The sequence below is a fragment of the Macrobrachium nipponense genome, chromosome 24 (assembly GCF_015104395.2).
Source record: "Macrobrachium nipponense isolate FS-2020 chromosome 24, ASM1510439v2, whole genome shotgun sequence".
Lineage (NCBI taxonomy): Eukaryota > Metazoa > Arthropoda > Malacostraca > Decapoda > Palaemonidae > Macrobrachium > Macrobrachium nipponense.
This window is the reverse complement of record NC_061091.1, coordinates 7,080,035-7,098,638: the sequence shown is the minus strand read 5'-3', so window position 1 is coordinate 7,098,638 and position 18,604 is coordinate 7,080,035. Positions and strand designations below refer to the sequence as shown.

At 43.3% G+C, this 18,604-nt stretch overlaps 1 protein-coding gene across 1 annotated transcript in view; it reads left to right on the top strand.

Annotated features, from left to right (window-relative positions):
* Nucleotides 1-18,604, top strand: part of LOC135205840 (cytoplasmic dynein 2 heavy chain 1-like) — a 252,552-nt gene that overhangs the window by 31,642 nt on the left and 202,306 nt on the right. The window contains 10 exon segments of the mRNA XM_064237094.1: nucleotides 2,366-2,574; nucleotides 3,732-3,945; nucleotides 4,238-4,471; nucleotides 4,592-4,794; nucleotides 5,423-5,619; nucleotides 5,976-6,181; nucleotides 6,731-6,928; nucleotides 7,573-7,707; nucleotides 8,001-8,191; nucleotides 9,409-9,532. Coding sequence (XP_064093164.1) covers nucleotides 2,366-2,574; nucleotides 3,732-3,945; nucleotides 4,238-4,471; nucleotides 4,592-4,794; nucleotides 5,423-5,619; nucleotides 5,976-6,181; nucleotides 6,731-6,928; nucleotides 7,573-7,707; nucleotides 8,001-8,191; nucleotides 9,409-9,532 — 1,911 coding nt within the window.

Below are 18,604 nucleotides of genomic sequence, written 5' to 3'. Positions count from 1 at the left end.
CTATAATTGTTCGGTAAGTATACAATAAAACTTCATTTTAATAATGAAAATTTCATTTTTTTGCTCAGCCGTGCTGGACCCATGGGCAGCTGCAGAGGACGCTCTTCAACACCCCTGGGACAACCTCTTCGTCTACGCCTTTCCTCCCTTTTGTCTGATTCGGAAAGTGATCAGCCGAGCGCTGGTCACTAACCCAATCTCAGGATGATCCTGGTGCTCCCAAACGCGACCTCAAGCCGTTTGGTATCCGGACCTGCTGGCTCTTCTTGCGGAAGAACCGAGAGAGATGCCCCACTGGCACAAACCTTCTAGCCCAGCCACACGTAGAGCGGTCCACCGGGCAGTCCAGTCCCTACAACTTCACGGCTGGCTGTTATCCACCATCTCTTGCGACGAGAGGCTTTTCTCGTAGCGCAGCAACAGAGATGGCTGGACACGTCCGACAGTCCTCTGCAGCTGTGTACCAGGGGAAGTGGGCCGTTTTCTGTGGTTGGTGTCGTAGACGGGGTCTATCTCCTCTCAGAGCCACTCTTCAGCAGGTAGCGGATTTCCTCGTGTTTCTTCGCCGAGAGAAGCTCCTCTCAGTACCCACAGTTAAAGGATATAGAGCAGCACTGGCGCTCGTCCTAAAACTGAGGGGACTGGACATCTCGAACTCGTTCGAGATCTCCTTGCTAATGAGGAACTTCGAAAGGTCTTGCCCACCCAGGGAACTCAGCCCCCTGAGTGGGATGTGACTCTCGTCCTTAGGAGTTTGACTCGAAGACCATTCGAGCCACTCCGAGAGTCGTCAGACAGGGATCTGACCCTCAAGACCCTCTTCTTGCTGGCCCTGGCATCGGCGAAGAGAGTAGGGGAACTTCATGGTCTGTCCTTCAATGTTAAACATTCCAGGGGCTGGGGGATCTGTGACGCTCGATTTCGTCCCGAATTTCGTAGCTAAGACTCAGAATCCGTCGATCCCTGACGACAGGTTCGAGTCTTTCACGATCCCCTCCCCCCTAATGGACTTCACCGACAACGTACGGATGAGATGTTTGCTTTGTCCTGTGAGGGCGCTACGGCGCTATCTGAAGAAAACTCGACACCTCAGGCCTGAGTGTCGACGCCTCTTCGTTAGCACTGGGGTTACCAAGAAAGAAGTATCCAAGAACACGCTTTCTTTCTGGCTGCGTGAGGTGATCAGGAGAGCGTACGAGGCTGATGGTAGTGACGACATCCGTACGCTCCGACCGAGAGCCCACGAAGTCAGAGGTATTGGACCCTCTTTGGCGTTCCGTAAGAACTTCTCCGTGGCGCAGGTCCTGAAGGCAGGTGTCTGGGCCAACCAGACTACCTTCACGTCCTTCTACCTTCGGGATATTGCCCACAAGTCCTTGGATACTTTTTCCTTGGGACCTGTGGTGGCTGCTCAACACGTGTAAGCTTACCCAGCACCCGAGCAGGCAGAACAGCATCGATTCCTGGTGTGACTGTAGGAATGAATGGTTGAATGAGAGTGCGACTGGCTTCTCTTCTCCATCTTTCTCTCTCTCTACCTGTGGGCAGAGGGTCACGGTCGTCACCATGCAGGAAAGGAATTCGATGCAGGTAAGCTACTCGACCGAGCCCCAATCTATCCCTTTAGTTAGGGATAGAAGCAAATATCCTCCACTCCCTCCAACAAGGGGGAAGGAGTGGATGCCTACTTGAGACAAACCCATAACTTTATGTTGGCTCTTGTAATGGAGCAAGTTCTTACTTGCTGGTACAACGAGATACGCTTGCCTCTCTCTTAGTACTTGGCTCAGAGGTCTGACCATTGATCCTGCGGTGCACACCCCGATCAATCGGACAGAGGTTTGGATCCCTCCCTTGCTCTTACGACCAGGGAGGCATTCCAAGGTTGGACGAACACCAGTCTGTTCACCAAAAAGACTCAGATTCCACCCACCAAGAAGTGAGTCTTCCTATTGTTAGTTAAAGGACCGAGGGTTTGTATTACGTATCGGAACAAATGACAATTTGTCGAAAAATTGCATTTTTCCTAACTATACAACCTGAGGTCCCTTTACATATAGTCCCACCTCATACCACCCCTCACTCTGCAACTTTTTGCATGGGCCTAAAGCAAAAGTGATTCTTCACCGCCCGGGCGCGCGGCGCGCGCACGATCGGACAAGCAGTTAACTACCGTTCTCCCCTTGTTCGAAGCTTACGACCGTCCCAGCTGCCGCTAGTTACCTTCCTATTGTTAAAGGACCTCAGGTTTGTATAGTTAGGAAAAATGGAATTTTCGACAAATTGTCATTTTTATATGAAATTAGCCTTGTTACTAATCTGTAACTTTGCATTTAAAGTTACATTCTTGAAATTTTGTTTCCAGGGAGTGAGTGAAGTGAATGATAACCCCATTTTTCCAATTATCGTTGAACGTAATGCACATCGTTTCACACAACTTTTTAAACGTGCAGAAGAATTGTTTGAAAGGTTGGAAGGTGTGCAGGATAGATTCGTAGACTTGTGTGCTCTAGGATCTTGTGACATTGAGGATCTCGTTCAGAACTATTGCAAAACTTCAGAGGATTGGGACAGGTAAGCAAACACAGCATTAGAAACTTGTAATTTTCCCAAAAATAGCATTGCCAATATGCTCATACTATTATAATTACTCGTATAGTTTGGTAGTTCAACGGATCACAGACGCTAGACACTTTTGACTATCATAGGGCACGCCAAAGTGATTGTAAATTTTTGTTATGACGTTGCAGGTTGTAGCCAGAGAAAATACTGTACTATTGGCTTTCAGTTTTAAAGTAATTATTTTACAATACATATTACGTATTACTATAATTATTATTGTCTGCCTGTGGAGTTTCAGTTCCTGGCATCAGAACTCCAGGGACACTATACAGTTCCATTGCCAACTTGTCTATCAGCAGTTGGTAATTAAGAAATATTATTATTATTATATTTATTATTGAAAGATATTGCTGCATCAGCTGCATTCAACTTGTAAATAGTCTTCTCTATTTTTCTAACAATAGCTTTCTCTCTACTACTACAACTGGCGAGTATTGCGCCGATATTACTCATCAGGAGGAGTTAATTTCGGGGATATTTCTTAAAATTTATTTATTTGTCACAGTAAATGTGACAAATAAATAAATTTTAAGAAATATCCCCGAAATTGACTCCTCCTGATGAGTAATATCGGCGCAATACTCGCCAGTTGTAGTAGTAGAGAGAAAGCTATTGTTAGAAAAATAGAGAAGACTATTTACAAGTTGAATGCAGCTGATGCAGCAATATCTTTCAATAAAACTTGTTTGAAAGAGGGTTTCCTTCTAATATATATTTAGTAGTAGTATAGTAGTAGAGTAGTAATTATTTAGTCAGATCATCATAAAGTGATTTGGTGATTTAGTGTGAATTCTGTAAGTTACCCAGTTATTTGACTTGGTTTTGTCATTTTTGTGCTATCCATGTTTGTTCATCAATACAGCCAGCCCTGTTGCATTATTAAAACTGCTATTAACAAAATGTTTGTTATTTGGTAGCTTCATGATCAGTCTCTTCACTGAAGGGATTACAACAGCTCTTAAGATGGTTAACATTGATGTTAGAGAAGTAAAAGTATTATAGTACCTGTAGTGAGACCTGTTAGGCGTTTATTTTTCATTTATCAGATTAGTATAGGTTGATTTTCTCCCAAGTCTATGTTGTAGAATTTGCCCCTTGCTCATTTTCAGAAATTTCCGAGCATCAAAATCCAAAGGCCAAGAGATTGGGAAACTTCCAAGCACGGAGGAAAAGATAGATTGCTTCAGTGTCAGTTTCCAGCCGTTGCGTGTTGAATTGGAGATTATGAATCGTCGCTACTGGGACATGCTGGTGCAGGGACTTCATAATGCTATAATCAGCGATATCAATACTATTGAAAAGTTCACTGAAGATGCCATTGAGGTTTGAATTTATTTTGTTTATTTTGCAAAAAATTTTGAAACAAACAGTTTAAGATATCTGCAAAAATATTTTAACTAGATTATTTAAATATTCAGTTCTGGGTTATGTTATCTTTTCCATAAATAGGTAGAGTATAGTAGCCTTTATCTACTTGATCAGTTGATCTCTTCAGCGAGTGGGTTACTACTCAAGCAGATAAATGCTATGCTTAATTGCAGAATATACATACCTATATGATATGTAATTAAGTGCTTTAATTTTAAATGAAAAGTTAATGTTCTGTCATGGTTAGGTTCTTAAGAGGCAGCCACAGAGTGTAGAAGAAATTGCAATGGCAAGCAACAAGCACACAGAATATGCAAATTTAACTCAAGACATGGTTGAACTGTTCAACGAAGCAGAGAAGAAAAACAAGATATTGGCTAGTTGGACCAAAGAGAGGGTAGAACAAGTTTCCAAGGTTACAATGCTTTGGGATAACTACAAAACCCTGATGGAGAACCATGAACAAATTGTGATGAAGCAGGTATAGTAGATTGTTCTTTTATAGAACTTCAAAGTTTTACAAAATTCTTGGGTTACCGCAAATGTTATTAAGACTTAATTATGATTTTTTGGGCCTTATTGTATGTCTTTCTTTTAATAGATTGAAGGAATCAAAGCCAACCTAGAGAGCCAGACTAACAACTTCAACAATGAAATTGAAAAATTTGGACTACGATGGGAGCAACTTCAACCAAAGGAAGACCAACTCGAAGGGGACTCTGAGCGTATTCAGGCAGCCATCACAATAGTTCGAGAGAAGCGCTTTGAATGGGATCAGCTAATGGAAACAAGGGATTCATTGAAGTAAGTATTGAATGTGTAAATGTAAGAAATCTATTAAAATAAGGATTAATGGAAACAGTGGTATCAGATAAAAAAAATAGTAGTTACTGTGCTTAGTTGAAATTTCAAATTTTCCCATGTTGGGCAGCAAACATTCCTATAAAATATATGATACATAAAAATTTTATGAATTATGTACTACAATTTTTAAAACTGGTGCCCTTATTAAATGAGGCCTCATAAAATGTACAGGTTAACCTAAAAAGAATAATAGCTGCAGTGTGTAATAAGGATAGTCATTGTTTTTGTTCCCGCTGAGTACAGCTACTTATTTATAATAGTACATGTATGAATAGTACGTATTATGTATCTGTTAAATTATTTTCTAAAAGGTAATATGTAGTACAGTATACTGTAATGATTATGAGATGTTATCTGTGGAATACGTTTCTCAAAAATGGGGAGTTGTTTCATTCACAAATGAGGATCCTCTTGAGAATGATTGAACCTCTGTAGGTATTCTTTTGTAGTAATTTAGTTATAGTGCCTAATGATCTCCTCCACAAATTTGCCTGTTTTCTCTCCTTACTTTCTTTGTTATTTGGATGCAGAACTAACAGTTGTTTTCAACTTATGTTTACTAATACAGAAAGGATTATGAACACTTTGGAATGGGTGAACCATACTTTCCTATGTTAGATGAAATAGAAGCAGATCTAACAAAGCATGAGCAAATATGGGGCCTGTTTGATGAATTCAGTTCCAGCATGGATGAATTTTCTAATGAAGAATGGATAGTTTTCCGAAGCAAAACTTATCGATTTGAAGAGTTCTTGAATAATTGGGGTCAGTTGAATAGAAGTGTTTCTGCACCAAGTATTTTAAGATATCGTTGCACCAGCCAGAAACTTGAGATATTGTGTTTTGTGTCTGCTCTTGATTTTTAACTGCTTTTTACTAACCTAAAAAGATTGAAATACTTTGGTTATTGATAATTATTGGTTTGTTTAACTAAAAAGCTTGAAATACTTTGGTTATTGATAATTATTTGTTTGTTTCTGTTTTGTTTATTTACTAAAAATCTTTGATTTATGAAAGCTACTGTCATTTAAGGAATACTTGTTTCTTGCTACTTGAGAAATATCTTCAATGATGAAACATTATGTTCATTTAAAACTAAATTGCAATTCTGCATCATTCAGGTGAGAAGTTACAGTCATCAGGAGAGACAACTCCGGTGACAGTTCGTCTGATTCATGAGCTGGATAAGTACCGAGCAATGTTGCCTGTGCTGAAGTACGTCAGAGGAGAAGTATTTTCTGAGAAGCACTGGATTGAAATGTACAGCCTACTGGGAATGCCTTCAAACATTGCTATTGAAAAGTTAACGTTTGGAAATTTCTTAAAAGTATGTATTATTGAGAGAACAAAACTTTTTTCTGTTACACATTTCAATCACTCAGCCATACTATTTTTGTCTTTAGATTTTCTTCCTTTCAGTTGAATGGATTGATTACGTACATCTTATATGATAGTAGTACCCAGAAGATTTCAAGCTCCCGCATTTAACTGTTGTCATTTCATAATGAGAGTTGCAATGAAGATAAGAAAACATCCCAAATGTCATTGATATAATTTTCTTCAATTTCATTGTCAAATATCAATGAATGTCATGAGACCGAAGAGCAAAGTTTAGTCTTGCTAGTTCAATATATAGAACTTGATCACTGCAGCGTTCTTCGGTTCATCAACCTTTTTTTAACATGTTTTTCACTGTAAACTCTTGTTGTTCATTTGCGGAACAAGCTTTTGGCCTTACTGTAAATCTTGATCTTTGAGAATATACTTATTACGTATTTATCTTGCTATGGAAATATTTGTTTAAGTTACTTAAGATTCGTAAGGTATTCCTGTCATTTTAGAGAATTTCATATTGTTGTTCCTCCTTCTGCTCTAGGTACGCGATGCATTGATTCAACACAAAGATGCACTGAAGGAGATGAATTCCAAAGCAGCCGGGGAAGTGGTTATAAGACAGGCACTTGGAGAACTTGATGTGTGGGAGGTGGATGCTCGATTTACACTCTTGCCTCACACAGACTCTGGTGGTCATGAGATAATGCTCATCAAGGAATGGAAGGATATTATTAACAAGGTAAGTAGTAGAAGTTTGAGTTTTAAGATTGTTTTAGATAAGTTAATTTTTTTTCAGATATGTTAAAATTTTGCTACATTAGAGATGTGGTGCAAAAATTTCAAGAGAATAATATGATATGAAAAATAGATTTGAACTTAACCCGTTGGCAACATTTGTATAGGAATTCCAGAAAAGCTTTTAGCTGAACAAAGTTGGAATAAGTCCGTGTAATATATGGTTGAAGTTCCTGGATAATTTTAATTTTAATTCCTTTATACTAGTCATAGGTAGGTCAAATATTTTTACTTTGTGTTGTTTAAGTAATGTTAGATTAATGATATGGTGTCAATATAAATTAAATGCGTAAATTTTTTAAGTCTCAATTCATAGAAATGAGCAATAAATTATGAATGATTGGCGACAAGTAATAGAAAATATAAGGTAGTCGGTGATGCAGGGGTTAAAGAAATAAATTTTTGTGGGGTTTTAAGATAAATATGATGGCTTGATCAAATTTATTTGTACCATATAATAAAGACTTTTGAAATTAAACTGACATTTGTCAATAGTCACTTCAAATGTCAACATTACTTGATGCATTTAGTTTTGTCTTTGCTTTTGAACTAAAATGCAGTGGGTGTTACTATAAATTTTTTATTTAGGTGGGTGATCATCAGAGTCTACTACAGTCATTGAAGGATTCTCCATATTACGTTGGATTTGCTGATCGTGCCAAAGTTTGGGAACAGCGCTTGGCTGATCTGGATGAGTATCTTGGCAACCTCAACCATATTCAGGTAAATTTATCTTTATTAAATCAACTATATATATATGGGTACTGATCAGAACATATAGAGTACAGTTGTTAAAAGTCATGTCTTTTTATATAAAATCACAATTCACAATTTCTTTTCATAATGATAGAGAAGATGTTAACACCACTGTTGACCAAGTGAGGAATTACTGTGAAAGCAAACAGGATAAGGAAGTAAGGACAGAACATCAGGCCATCTGTAGCCTGGATTAGATTGTGAAATGCTATCTTTGTTTACCTAATCACAACATTAGTAAAAGAGCCATGCATTTCCAGCGTAAATGGTTGTATCTGGAGCCGATTTTTGGAAGAGGAGCATTACCTAATGAACAGGGTCGGTTTAAGAGAGTTGATGATGATTTCAAAGCCATCATGAGAGATGTAGCAAGAGACAACAAAGTCGTGTCATTATGCCGTATCAGTGGCATCAGGAATACCCTCGTTACACTTTATGATCAGCTGGCAAGGTGAGAAAGATATTTGCTTACCCACGTGCTTGATGATGTTGGATTGGTTGTAACTAATGTACACCATCAGTGGTTGGTAAGGAATATAAAGTAAGATTTTTAGTATATGCAGGTATCAAAATTTTCATTATCTTACCTGGGCCATCAGATACCCGTCAATAACTTTCCTCTCTTTTTGTGAGCCTGCAATACCTAACAACATTGCCCCATTCCTGATTGTACTTTTTCATTCTTATTGTCTCAGTTCCACTCTTATGCCTTTTAAACATTTCCACCACTTCCTGATATTATACAGTTAACACTAGGTCATCTGCATAAAGCAGCTCCTAGGGACCCCCTTTTTTACCCACTTTGTAACATCTTCATTACTATGATAAATGGCAGAGGACAACTATATTTATCACATGTGTGTCTGACACACATGCCAATGTCTTCAATCAAGACCCAGTGTTATGGTAGAATGACAGTAATAGCTTATTGTCACAGTATGTACTTTGTCAAAAGCTTTTTCAAGATTCTTATTATGTGAAGTTCTTAAGTGCCAGGAACCCCAGATCCATGCAACTATTCAGCAAGCAGTTAATTGTTTAACATGGGAATGAAATGTCTAGGATTCTGGGTTGGTCATGAATGGTGATTTGTGTTAGGTGGGTTTTTATTCAAATAATTACTATTGTATTTTCTGACATATAAGATGCACTTTCTAGTTAAGAAGGGCCAAGGCTATGTATGTTAATCAGTCAATGAATCCTACCCTATCAAAATAGGCAGTCCTAAGCATTTTCAGAGAGGTTTTAAGTATTCACAGGTTTAACAATTCGCAGTTGATTGTGGTACCTATCCTCAGCGAATTCAGGGGGTTTACTATAGTACCTAGGAATGCCAAGCAGCAAAATAATATAGCCAGATTGATGCACTAAAGTTATAGAAATCTCTGAGTAGATTCAAAATTTATAGGGTTACATCTATGATGAATTTTCATGGAAATGAATTTGAAGAGTTTTCTCTCATTTAGATCTTATGTGCATCTAGATATCATATGTTATTGAAACACTGGAGTAATGGATTTTAAAGGATAACATTTTCCTAATATTTGTTTCGTTGCTCCAAACTGGGGAATGTCATAATTTTCCCTTAACCGTAAATTTTTGAATGTTATTAAATACCCTTTACCATATATGTGAAGTATGACTACTTTACATTTATTGTCACCACAGGTGTCAAAAGAGTCTGAATGAATTCCTTGAGGAGAAGCGATCAGCATTCCCACGCTTTTATTTCATTGGTGACGATGATTTGTTGGAGATCTTGGGCCAGGCTACCAATCCAGAAGTAATTCAGGTATGTTGATTTGAAGTACTGTAGCTATCATATTATTTTTAGCTTTAATAAGAATTTTAAAGAAATGTTTGATAAGTTCAGGGACCTTTATTTTTAAAAGAAAGAATGAGAGTTGCAGTTAAAAATTATATTGTTATGATACAATAAAGTTTCATACATACTTACCTGGCAGATATATACTTAGCTAAGACTCCGTCGTCCCCGACAGAAATTCAAATTTCGCGCCACTCGCTACAGGTAGGTCAGGTGATCTACCGGCCTGCCCTGGGTGGCAGGACTAGGAACCATTCCCGTTTTCTATCATATTTTCTCTCTTCCACCTGTCTCCTGCGGGGAGGCTGGGTGGGCCATTAATCGTATATATCTGCCAGGTAAGTATGTATGAAACTTTATTGTATCATAACAATATCATTTTCATATAATCAACTTACCTGTCAGATAAACTTACCTGTCAGATATATACTTAGCTGATTGGCACCCTTTGGTGGAGGGTCAGAGACAGCTAATATGGAATAGACAGGTAAACAACATATGTTGTAGGTATAAAAGAAAAACCTTGGTTCCTACCTGATAGGTGGTAGACTTCGTGGCTGTTGCCCGGGAGTCTGCATCACCTCAAGAAAACTTTAGCGAGATATGTGATCTATGGCCAAGAGTTCTTGTGGGTCTGCCGATGGGGTATGATCCGCTTACTCGGCAGAGCCTGAAAGGACTTTGTCAATGGTACTGAAACCACTTATATGACAATACACCTTATGAAGGAGCTAAGTTAAGTTAAGTATATCTTAGTTTTACCAGACCACTGAGTGATTAACAGCTCTCCTAGGGCTGGCCCGAAGGATTAGATATTTCTACGTGGCTAGAAACCAATTGGTACCTAGCAACGGGACCTACAGCTTATTGTGGGATCCGAACCACACTATATCGAGAAATGAACTTCTATCACCAGAAATAAATTTCTCATGATTCCGCGTTGACCGAGCCGGGAATCGAACCTGGACCACCGAATTGGCAGCCCAGCTCGAAAACCACTCGTCCAGCGTGGAACTTATGAAGGAGCACACAACCAATCCCGACCACCTGATCCTAACCACCATGTTAGTAGAAAAGATTGTTCTGAGTTATCCCCAAACTCATTACAACAACCATAACTCGAAAACACAATACGCACACATACATAAATTTCCAAAAAATTTTTTTATCATACTCCTCCAAAAAGATATCACAAGAGTTCCTTACTGAACAACAGTGACCGGCCGCCAGTGCGGCATCGAGCCCTCTTTGTCAGCAGAAAATCTAGAACATATCTAGTAGAAGGTATGCACAAAGTTAAGGATTGGTGTTAGCTCCCGTACCCAGGATCGTATCCGCAGGACACGAATTGGACCCAGAGAAAAACATTTTCTCGTAGGTCACGCGAACGTCTTTCAGGTAGTGAGATGCAAATACCGAGTTGCACCTCCAATATGTCACTTCAAGGATTTTCTTTAGCGACATATTCTTTTGAAAAGCGAGAGACGTCGCCACTGCTCTTACCTCATGAGCTTTCACTCTTAAGAGTCGAAAAGAGTCGTCAGGACAGATCTTGTGAGCATCTGTAATGACGTTTCTTACAAAGAAAGCTAGCGCATTCTTTGACATAGGTCTTGTGGGGTCTTTAATCGAGCACCAAAGACCTTGTCTAGAGCCTCGTATTTGTTTCTTCATCTGTAAGTAGAATTTTAGCGCTCTTACAGGGCAAAGAGACCTTTCTGCTTCTCCTTACCGACGAGACTCGATAAGCTTAACCTCGAATCTCTTGGGCCAGGGATTCGAGGGGTTTTCGTTTTTGGCTAGAAATAGTGTTCTAAACGAGCAGATGGCTGAGTCTCTGTTGAATCCCACTTCATCTTCTAGGGCATGAAGCTCACTAATTCTTTTGGCTGTAGCTAGTGATAAGAGAAACAAGCATTTCCTTGTTAAATCTGAAGAAAAACGAAGCTAGATGAGGAGGCTCGAATCTCTCAGATGAAAGGAACTTGAGGACCACATCAAGGTTCCAGCTAGGAGGAGCTGGTTCTCTAGACTTTGTAGTCTCAAAAGATCTTATAAGATCGTGTAGATCTTTATTATCAGCAAGCTCTAGGCCTCTATTTCTGAAGACTGCCGAAACAGCATGCTTCTGTATCCTTTTATTGTAGATACAGACAAGTGAGAGTCCTCTCTCAGGAACAAAAGGAAATCAGCGATTTCGGTCACAGAGGTAACTGGAGGAGGACAACTCTTTCGACTTACACCACTTCTAAAAACCTCCCACTTAGACTGATAGACTCGTCTAGTGGAAGCTCTGCGGGCCCTCTAGCGATAGCGCTTTGCAGCCTTGCGAGAAAACCCAAAACCCTCTCGCTCTGACTAGTCTTTCGATAGTCGAAAGGCAGTCAGAGCGAGAGCGGGGAGGTTTTGATGATACCTCTCGAAGTGTGGCTGTCTGAGAAGATCCATCCTTCTTGGAAGGGATCTGGGGAAGTCTACTGTCCACTCCACCACCTCTGTGAACCAATCCTGTGCTGGCCAAAAGGGGGCTATCAGGGTCATCCTTGTTCCGTTCGACGCTACGAACTTCTTCAGTACTTGTCCCAGAATCTTGAAAGGGGGGAAAGCATATACGTCTACATGAGACCAATCTAGCAGGAAGGCGTCGACAACGAGAGCTCTTGGGTCTTCTACCACTGAGCAAAAGACTTCCAGTCTTTTGGATAGGAATGTGGCGAACAGATCCACATGAGGAGTGCCCCAGAGAGACCAGAGACTCTGACACACTTCTGAGTGGAGGGTCCACTCTGTGAGAAGGACCTGGCTTCTCCTGCTCAGCCTGTCTGCCCTGACGTTCCTTGTTCCCTGAACAAATCTCGTTAGGAAGGAGATGTTCCTCTGGGAGGTCCAAAGTAGCAGATCTCTTGCTATTTCGTAAAGGAAAAAGGAGTGTGTCCCTCTCCACTGTTCGTCACAAACGGTTCGAAGAACTTTAGAGCCAAGTGTACTGCTAAAAGTTCTTTGCAATTTATGTGCCAGGACACCTGAGCTGGCTTCCAGGTGCCTGACACTTCTCTTGCTCCTAGCGTTGCTCCCCAACCCTTCTCCGATGCGCCGGAATACAACACTCGGCTTGGGTTCGGAACCTCCAGAGAGATTCCCTTGTTCTCTTTCAAAGGAGACAACCACTATTCCAAGTGGGGTTTCATTTCCACTGGAAGGAGAAAACTGTCTGAGAGAAGTCCCGTCTTCCAATTCCATGATCTCCTTAGGAAGAACTGAAGAGGACGAAGATGAAGTCTTCCTAGAGGAAAGAACTGTTCGAGCGAGGAAAGGGTCCCTAGAAGGCTTAACCATTCCCTCGCCGAAGTCCGTTCTTTCCCTAAGAAGAGAGAGACTTTCTCCAAGCCTCTTGCGAGTCTCTTTTGCGAAGGAAATACTCGAAAACTCCGAGAATCCATCTGAATCCCCAGATAGACTAAGTTCTGTCTGGGGATCAGCTGAGACTTCTCGAGGTTCACGAGTAGTCCCAACGACTTTATCAGGTTTAGGGTCAAAGAAAGGTCCTCCAAACACTGTCTCTCTGATCTGGCCCTGATGAGCCAGTCGTCCAGATACAGAGATATTTACGCCTTTGAGGTGAAGAAACCTCGCCACATTCTTCATCAGGCTCGTGAAGACCTGAGGAGCTGTGGACAGACCAAAACACAAGGCCCTGAACTGAAAGATCCTTCCCCCCGTCATGAAATGGAGGTACTTCTTCGAAGAAGGGTGAATCGGGACGTGAAAATAGGCTTCCTGGAGATCCAGAGACACCATCCAATCTCCTTGTCGCAAAGCCGCAAGGACTGAGGTCGAAGTCTCCATAGAGAACTTCTTCTGAACAAACTTGTTCAGAGCGCTGACGTCTAGTACTGGTCTCCAGCCCCCCGAGGCTTTTGCAACCAGAAAAAGACGATTGTAAAACCCCGGGGAGTTTTGATCCAGTACTAATTCTATCGCTCTTTTGTCCCACATTTGATCCACCATCAGACGAAGAGTATCCCTCAGTACAGGGTCCCTGTATCTGGCTGACAGTTCCCGCGGAATAGTCGTTAGGGGAGGACTGTCCTGGAAGGGGATAAGATATCCCTTCCTGATTACAGACATCGAAGAGGCGTCCGTGTTGATGAATGTCCAGGCCTCTGCAAATCCGAGTAGCCTGGCACCTACTGGTGTTTGGAGGCTCGCTGTCTCATTTCCCTTTCTTAAAGGGACGGAAAGCAGATCTACCTCTCCTCTCAGGGCCTCTCCTTTTTGAGGGAGCTCTGGAGGGAGGGCCTCCTCGAAAGGGCTGAAGCGATGTACTTGGTCCTTTCTTCTCAACCACTACCGGCGGTCTCTTCTTCCTTGAAGACTGAAGGAGAAGATCTTGCGTCGCCTTCTCAGTTAGTGAGCGAGAAATGTCCTTCACTAACTGAGAAGGAAACAAAAAGTCCAACATGGGAGCATAAACCAGGGCTGCTCTCTGTGAGTGGGAAACAGCCTTGGTTAGGAAGGCACTGAACACAGTCCTTTTCTTCAGGATTCCCACTCCAAAGAGGGAGGAGACTTCTCCTGAGCCGTCTTGCACTGCCTTGTCAATGCATGACAAGATACAAAGTAGGACTTCAGGGTCTAGACCTTCCGAGTCATGGGCTTTCTTGGACATCACCCCAAGGGACCAGTCCAGGAAATTGAAGACTTCTAATATATGGAAGAGTCCCTTGAGGAGATGATCTATCTCAGAAATACCCCAAGTCACACGAGCTGAGTTCAATCCATGTCTACGTGAGGCATCAACTAAAGTAGAAAAATCTGCTTCAGCCGAGGCTGGGAGAGAAAGGCCCATGTTCTCCCCAGTTCGGTACCAAATACCTCTTTTGCCAGAAAGTCTCGCCGGGGGCATACAGAAGGTAGTTCTGACAAGCTCCTTCTTCGTATTCATCCAGTTGTTAAGAGACTGGAGAGTCCTCTTCATAGAGATGGTAGGTCTCATCTTCAGAACCGACGAAGACTTAGGCACTTTCGAACTCGAAAACAGCGATCGAGGAGGAGGAGGAGCAGCAGGAGTTAATGCATCCCCATACTCTTGCAAAAGAAGGGCTGTCAGAACTTTATAGTTCGAGAAGCCCTCTCTACCACGAGCCTCGTCTTCCGAATCGTCGTCCATACCGGGAGGAGAATCCGCCTTAAATTCAGGAGGATCTTCTAGGAGAAGGACTAAGAGAATGAACAGAGTCTCTATTAAGTCGAGTTGGCGCCTCGCGCCTGGTTGACGTCTCGCGTCTGGCTGGCTCCTCGCGCTTGGCTGGCGCCTCGCGCCTGGCTGGCACTTCGCGCTTGGCTGGCTCCTCGCGCTTGGCTGGGGCCTCGCGCCTGGCTGGCGCCTCGCGCCTGGCTGACTCTTAGCACCTGGCTGGCGTCTCGCGCCTGTCTGGATCCTTGTCTGGTGCCTCGCGCTTGGCTGGCGCCTCGCGCCTGGTTGGCTCTTCGCGCCTGGAAGACGCCTCGCGCCTGGAAGGTTCTTCATGCCTGGTAGGTTTCTCACGCCTGGCTGGCTCCTCATGCCTGGTAGGCTGTTCGTGCCTAGAAGGTTGCTCGCACCTGTAAGACTTTCCTAATCTGTCTGGTGCCTCGCGCCTGGCCGACGCTTCGTGCCTGGAAGAAGAGGCCTCACGTCTGGCTGGAGTCTCGCGCCTGGCAGGAGAAAGGAGACGAGACTTCTTAACAGGGAGCCTAACGTCCTTTCTGTGAGGAGGATCTCTAGAAAGCACTCTGACTAAAGAGGCTAACTGCTCTTGCACAGCTAACAGGATCCTCTTCGAAGCTACGCCAGCGTCCTCTTCAATGGGAGAAGAAGGAGACCTCGAAGGTGTACGATCCTCTAAATCAGAACGTGGAGACGTCGAGACCATCTTTGCCTTCTTGATAGATGAGGGGGCTTCATCAGAGAAGCGTTCCTGGGCTCGAGTCAAAAGCGGGTTCTTTCCAATGCCTTTTCAGTGGCCTAGACAGGTCCGAGTCCTTCCACCCTCGTTTAGGTGAAGGAGAACCGGACGAAGAGAAACACTCTCGCAGGACGCTCCTCTTGAAGCGGTCCTGAGCAGTCTGTTGCGAAACAGAGCCTGCTGAAGGGACGCCTGACCGGTGGGGATTCTCCACGACCTCCGCAAAGCTTTCGACTTTCCTTCTCCTCTGGGTATGTGAGCTTGGAAGAGGTTTAGGCCTGGGAGCATCGCAGAGACGGTCAGACGCCCCCTCCACAACACTGGGAGCACTCACTTCACTCAGCATGTCACTATCACTTCCCTTACCTTGCATGGCCGCCATTTTGGTCCTCATCTTATGAAGAGTAGCCTTCAGATCGGCGATTTCAGAAGCCGAATCTGAATGCAAAGCCTGTGAGGGTTCAGATACAGAGGGAGAATCAAATACATTATTTAAAGGAGAGTTAGACTCAGGAAAAGGCTCAATAGGCCTTGTACTCACACCCTTTTGTGCAGCCCGTCTAAATCTATCCCTCTCTAACTTCTTCAAGTAAGAAGTTAGAGTCTTCCATTCATTAGCATTCAACCTTTTCACACTCATGACAGGTGTTAGCCAAAGACATTCAAACCCTCTACACTTACGACATACAGTGTGAGGATCAACCGAAGCCTTCGGTATCCTCACCTTGCAGCCTACATTCACACACACACACTCACACTAACACTTGAATCAGATGTGTCCTCTTTAGCACTATTTCTAGTAAAATATTGCTATGATACCAGAGAACTGCTAAACTGGACATGTCAGAAGTCTCTGACTCGCTCACCTAAATAAAAGGTGTCGGTATAGAACTGGGGCGAGTGTTAAACACTACACAGCAAACCCCTCCAATTTAGCCTTTTCCTCATCAAAAGACCCTGAAAACGGGGAGCCGACTATAGGTCACACCCAGCTACCCTGTTGAAGGGGACTGCGGCGTCATACTTATCGATAGCATAGAAGCTTGGTGCACAGCAAGGGGGGGAAAAAAGGAAAAAAAAAAGGGGGGGGATTTCACTGGCGACACGGCTTCCTCGCCCAGAAATAGATTTTTTCCTACGTCAAAATCCCATTTTCTGGGCTCAGCCTGTCGCTCCGTGAAATTGTACCAGAGAAACACCAAGCTATAGAACAAGTCTAAGATCACCCTTCTTTTGTCGGTCCCTTTCTTTGGGACGCTGAATAGACGACCCTGAATTTCAAGTTCTTCGTCCTGGAGATTGCTCCCTTCTGGAGAAGGTCCTTGGAGTAATCCATCAATTCCTGCGTTGGTTTCCTGATAGAAGGTATGGTGGAGGAGGACCTTTGATCCAACTCCAGCCTAGGCCTCTGGATATTATGCTTTTTGCCCAACTGCTGAACCCCAACGATGACGAAAGAGGTACAGCCTGCCTCCTACCTGAGAAACTTCATTGAGATGATGAAGGCGGGATCCTCTCCCATGACCTTGCACCTCTAGCTCGCCCTTGGGCTCTGGCTCCTCCGCGCTGGCGAAAGGATCCTCTAGCCCTGCCAACCCCTAGCAACTCTGGTAAAGGGTTGAAATGCCCGACGCTCATAGACCGGGTTAAAAGCGGGCGACAATGAATACTGTGAGGAGAACTGTTGGTTAGACGGCGGCGAAAGGAAGACAAATTGATGCTGTTGGTTGAGGCTGAGCCTTAGAAGTCGAAGGTATGGGATACTGTTGAATTGGAACAGCTTGATAGCACAGGGATGCGTGTTTGCGGACTTGGAAAGGTTGGAACTTCCTTTGCCTCTTCCTAGCCCTAAAAACTGGAGGGAGAAGACTCTGATTTCCTTTGAAAGGGATTCCCCAACGCAACCTGATGCTTTGGTTAAGACGTGATGCCTCGCTCTGAACCTCGGTTACTGCTGAAGCTGGAAGAGATCTGCACCCCAGATTGAGGAAGCTAGAAGCTGTTGGGTCGTGCCTGATCGTAGCCTCAGATAGAACATGCTTCTGCAATTTCTCCTAGCAATCGCAAAGTCGTACAAGTCACATTGCATGCTTAAAAGTAACGACTTCGCAATGACCTTAAAACAGCAGCTCCTGAGCGTACTCCCGAGCCGCCGTCTCTGTCATCACTAGGGAGTTAAGAGACCTTGCGAGACGTGTCTTAGCGTCAAATTCGGCTTGGATCAATGCGTGCTGACAGCCTAGGAAGGCGTTCACTAAACAGGTGATTGCACAATCTGGCTTCAGCTTGCCTACCGATAACGTAGCTGGCAAATCCTCCCACAAATCCTCCCTACCTGGGAGTAGTAAAGATGTGGGATCTGTCTCCCTAAGCTGGGGCATGGGCTCTTCCGAGTCACTGCCTGAGTGTAAGTTCTGCTACCTTTGATGTAAAAGGTAAGGGGTTCCCGACATCAGTTGTAAACATGGTGAAAGGGCTTTTAAAAGCTGTTACTCTAGTATTTGAGGCAGTCCCACTCTTCTAGTTCTGTATCCATGTTTGCTGAGCCTGATCTCTAGAAAGGATAACAGTCTCCTTGGGGTGGACCTTATCCTCTCTAACCAGAGCTGCCTCCGTAAGCCTAACATAGCTATAAATGGAGGCTGTAAACCTTCGGGGAAAAACTCGAAATCCTCGAGCCTACGTGTGCCGCAAACCTTCTATAGTCAACATCCCATTGACAACGGAGCGAAGTTAGCCACCCTCCAGGGATTACCGGTGGAAAGGAGGGAGCGTGGACCCGTCAGGCATGCTCTGAGCTTGCATCAAGCTACTAGAAGGGGCTGAAACTGCCGACTCCTGTCTGAGACCTGCAATCAGGGAGTCCTGAGCACCTAACCTGCTAAACACTTCTCAAACCTTGCTACAACTGAGCTGAGTAAGCTACCAAGGCTACTGACCTGATTTAGAATATTTGTGTTGAACTGGTCTTGGTCAATGGAAGGAGAATCATCCTGTCCCTCTTTGCGGTACCTTATGAGTATCCGGTCCCTAGAAGTTAATGGAATGGACTGGTAGGGCAATAGGAAGAATTCCCTCCTGAGACCTTGGG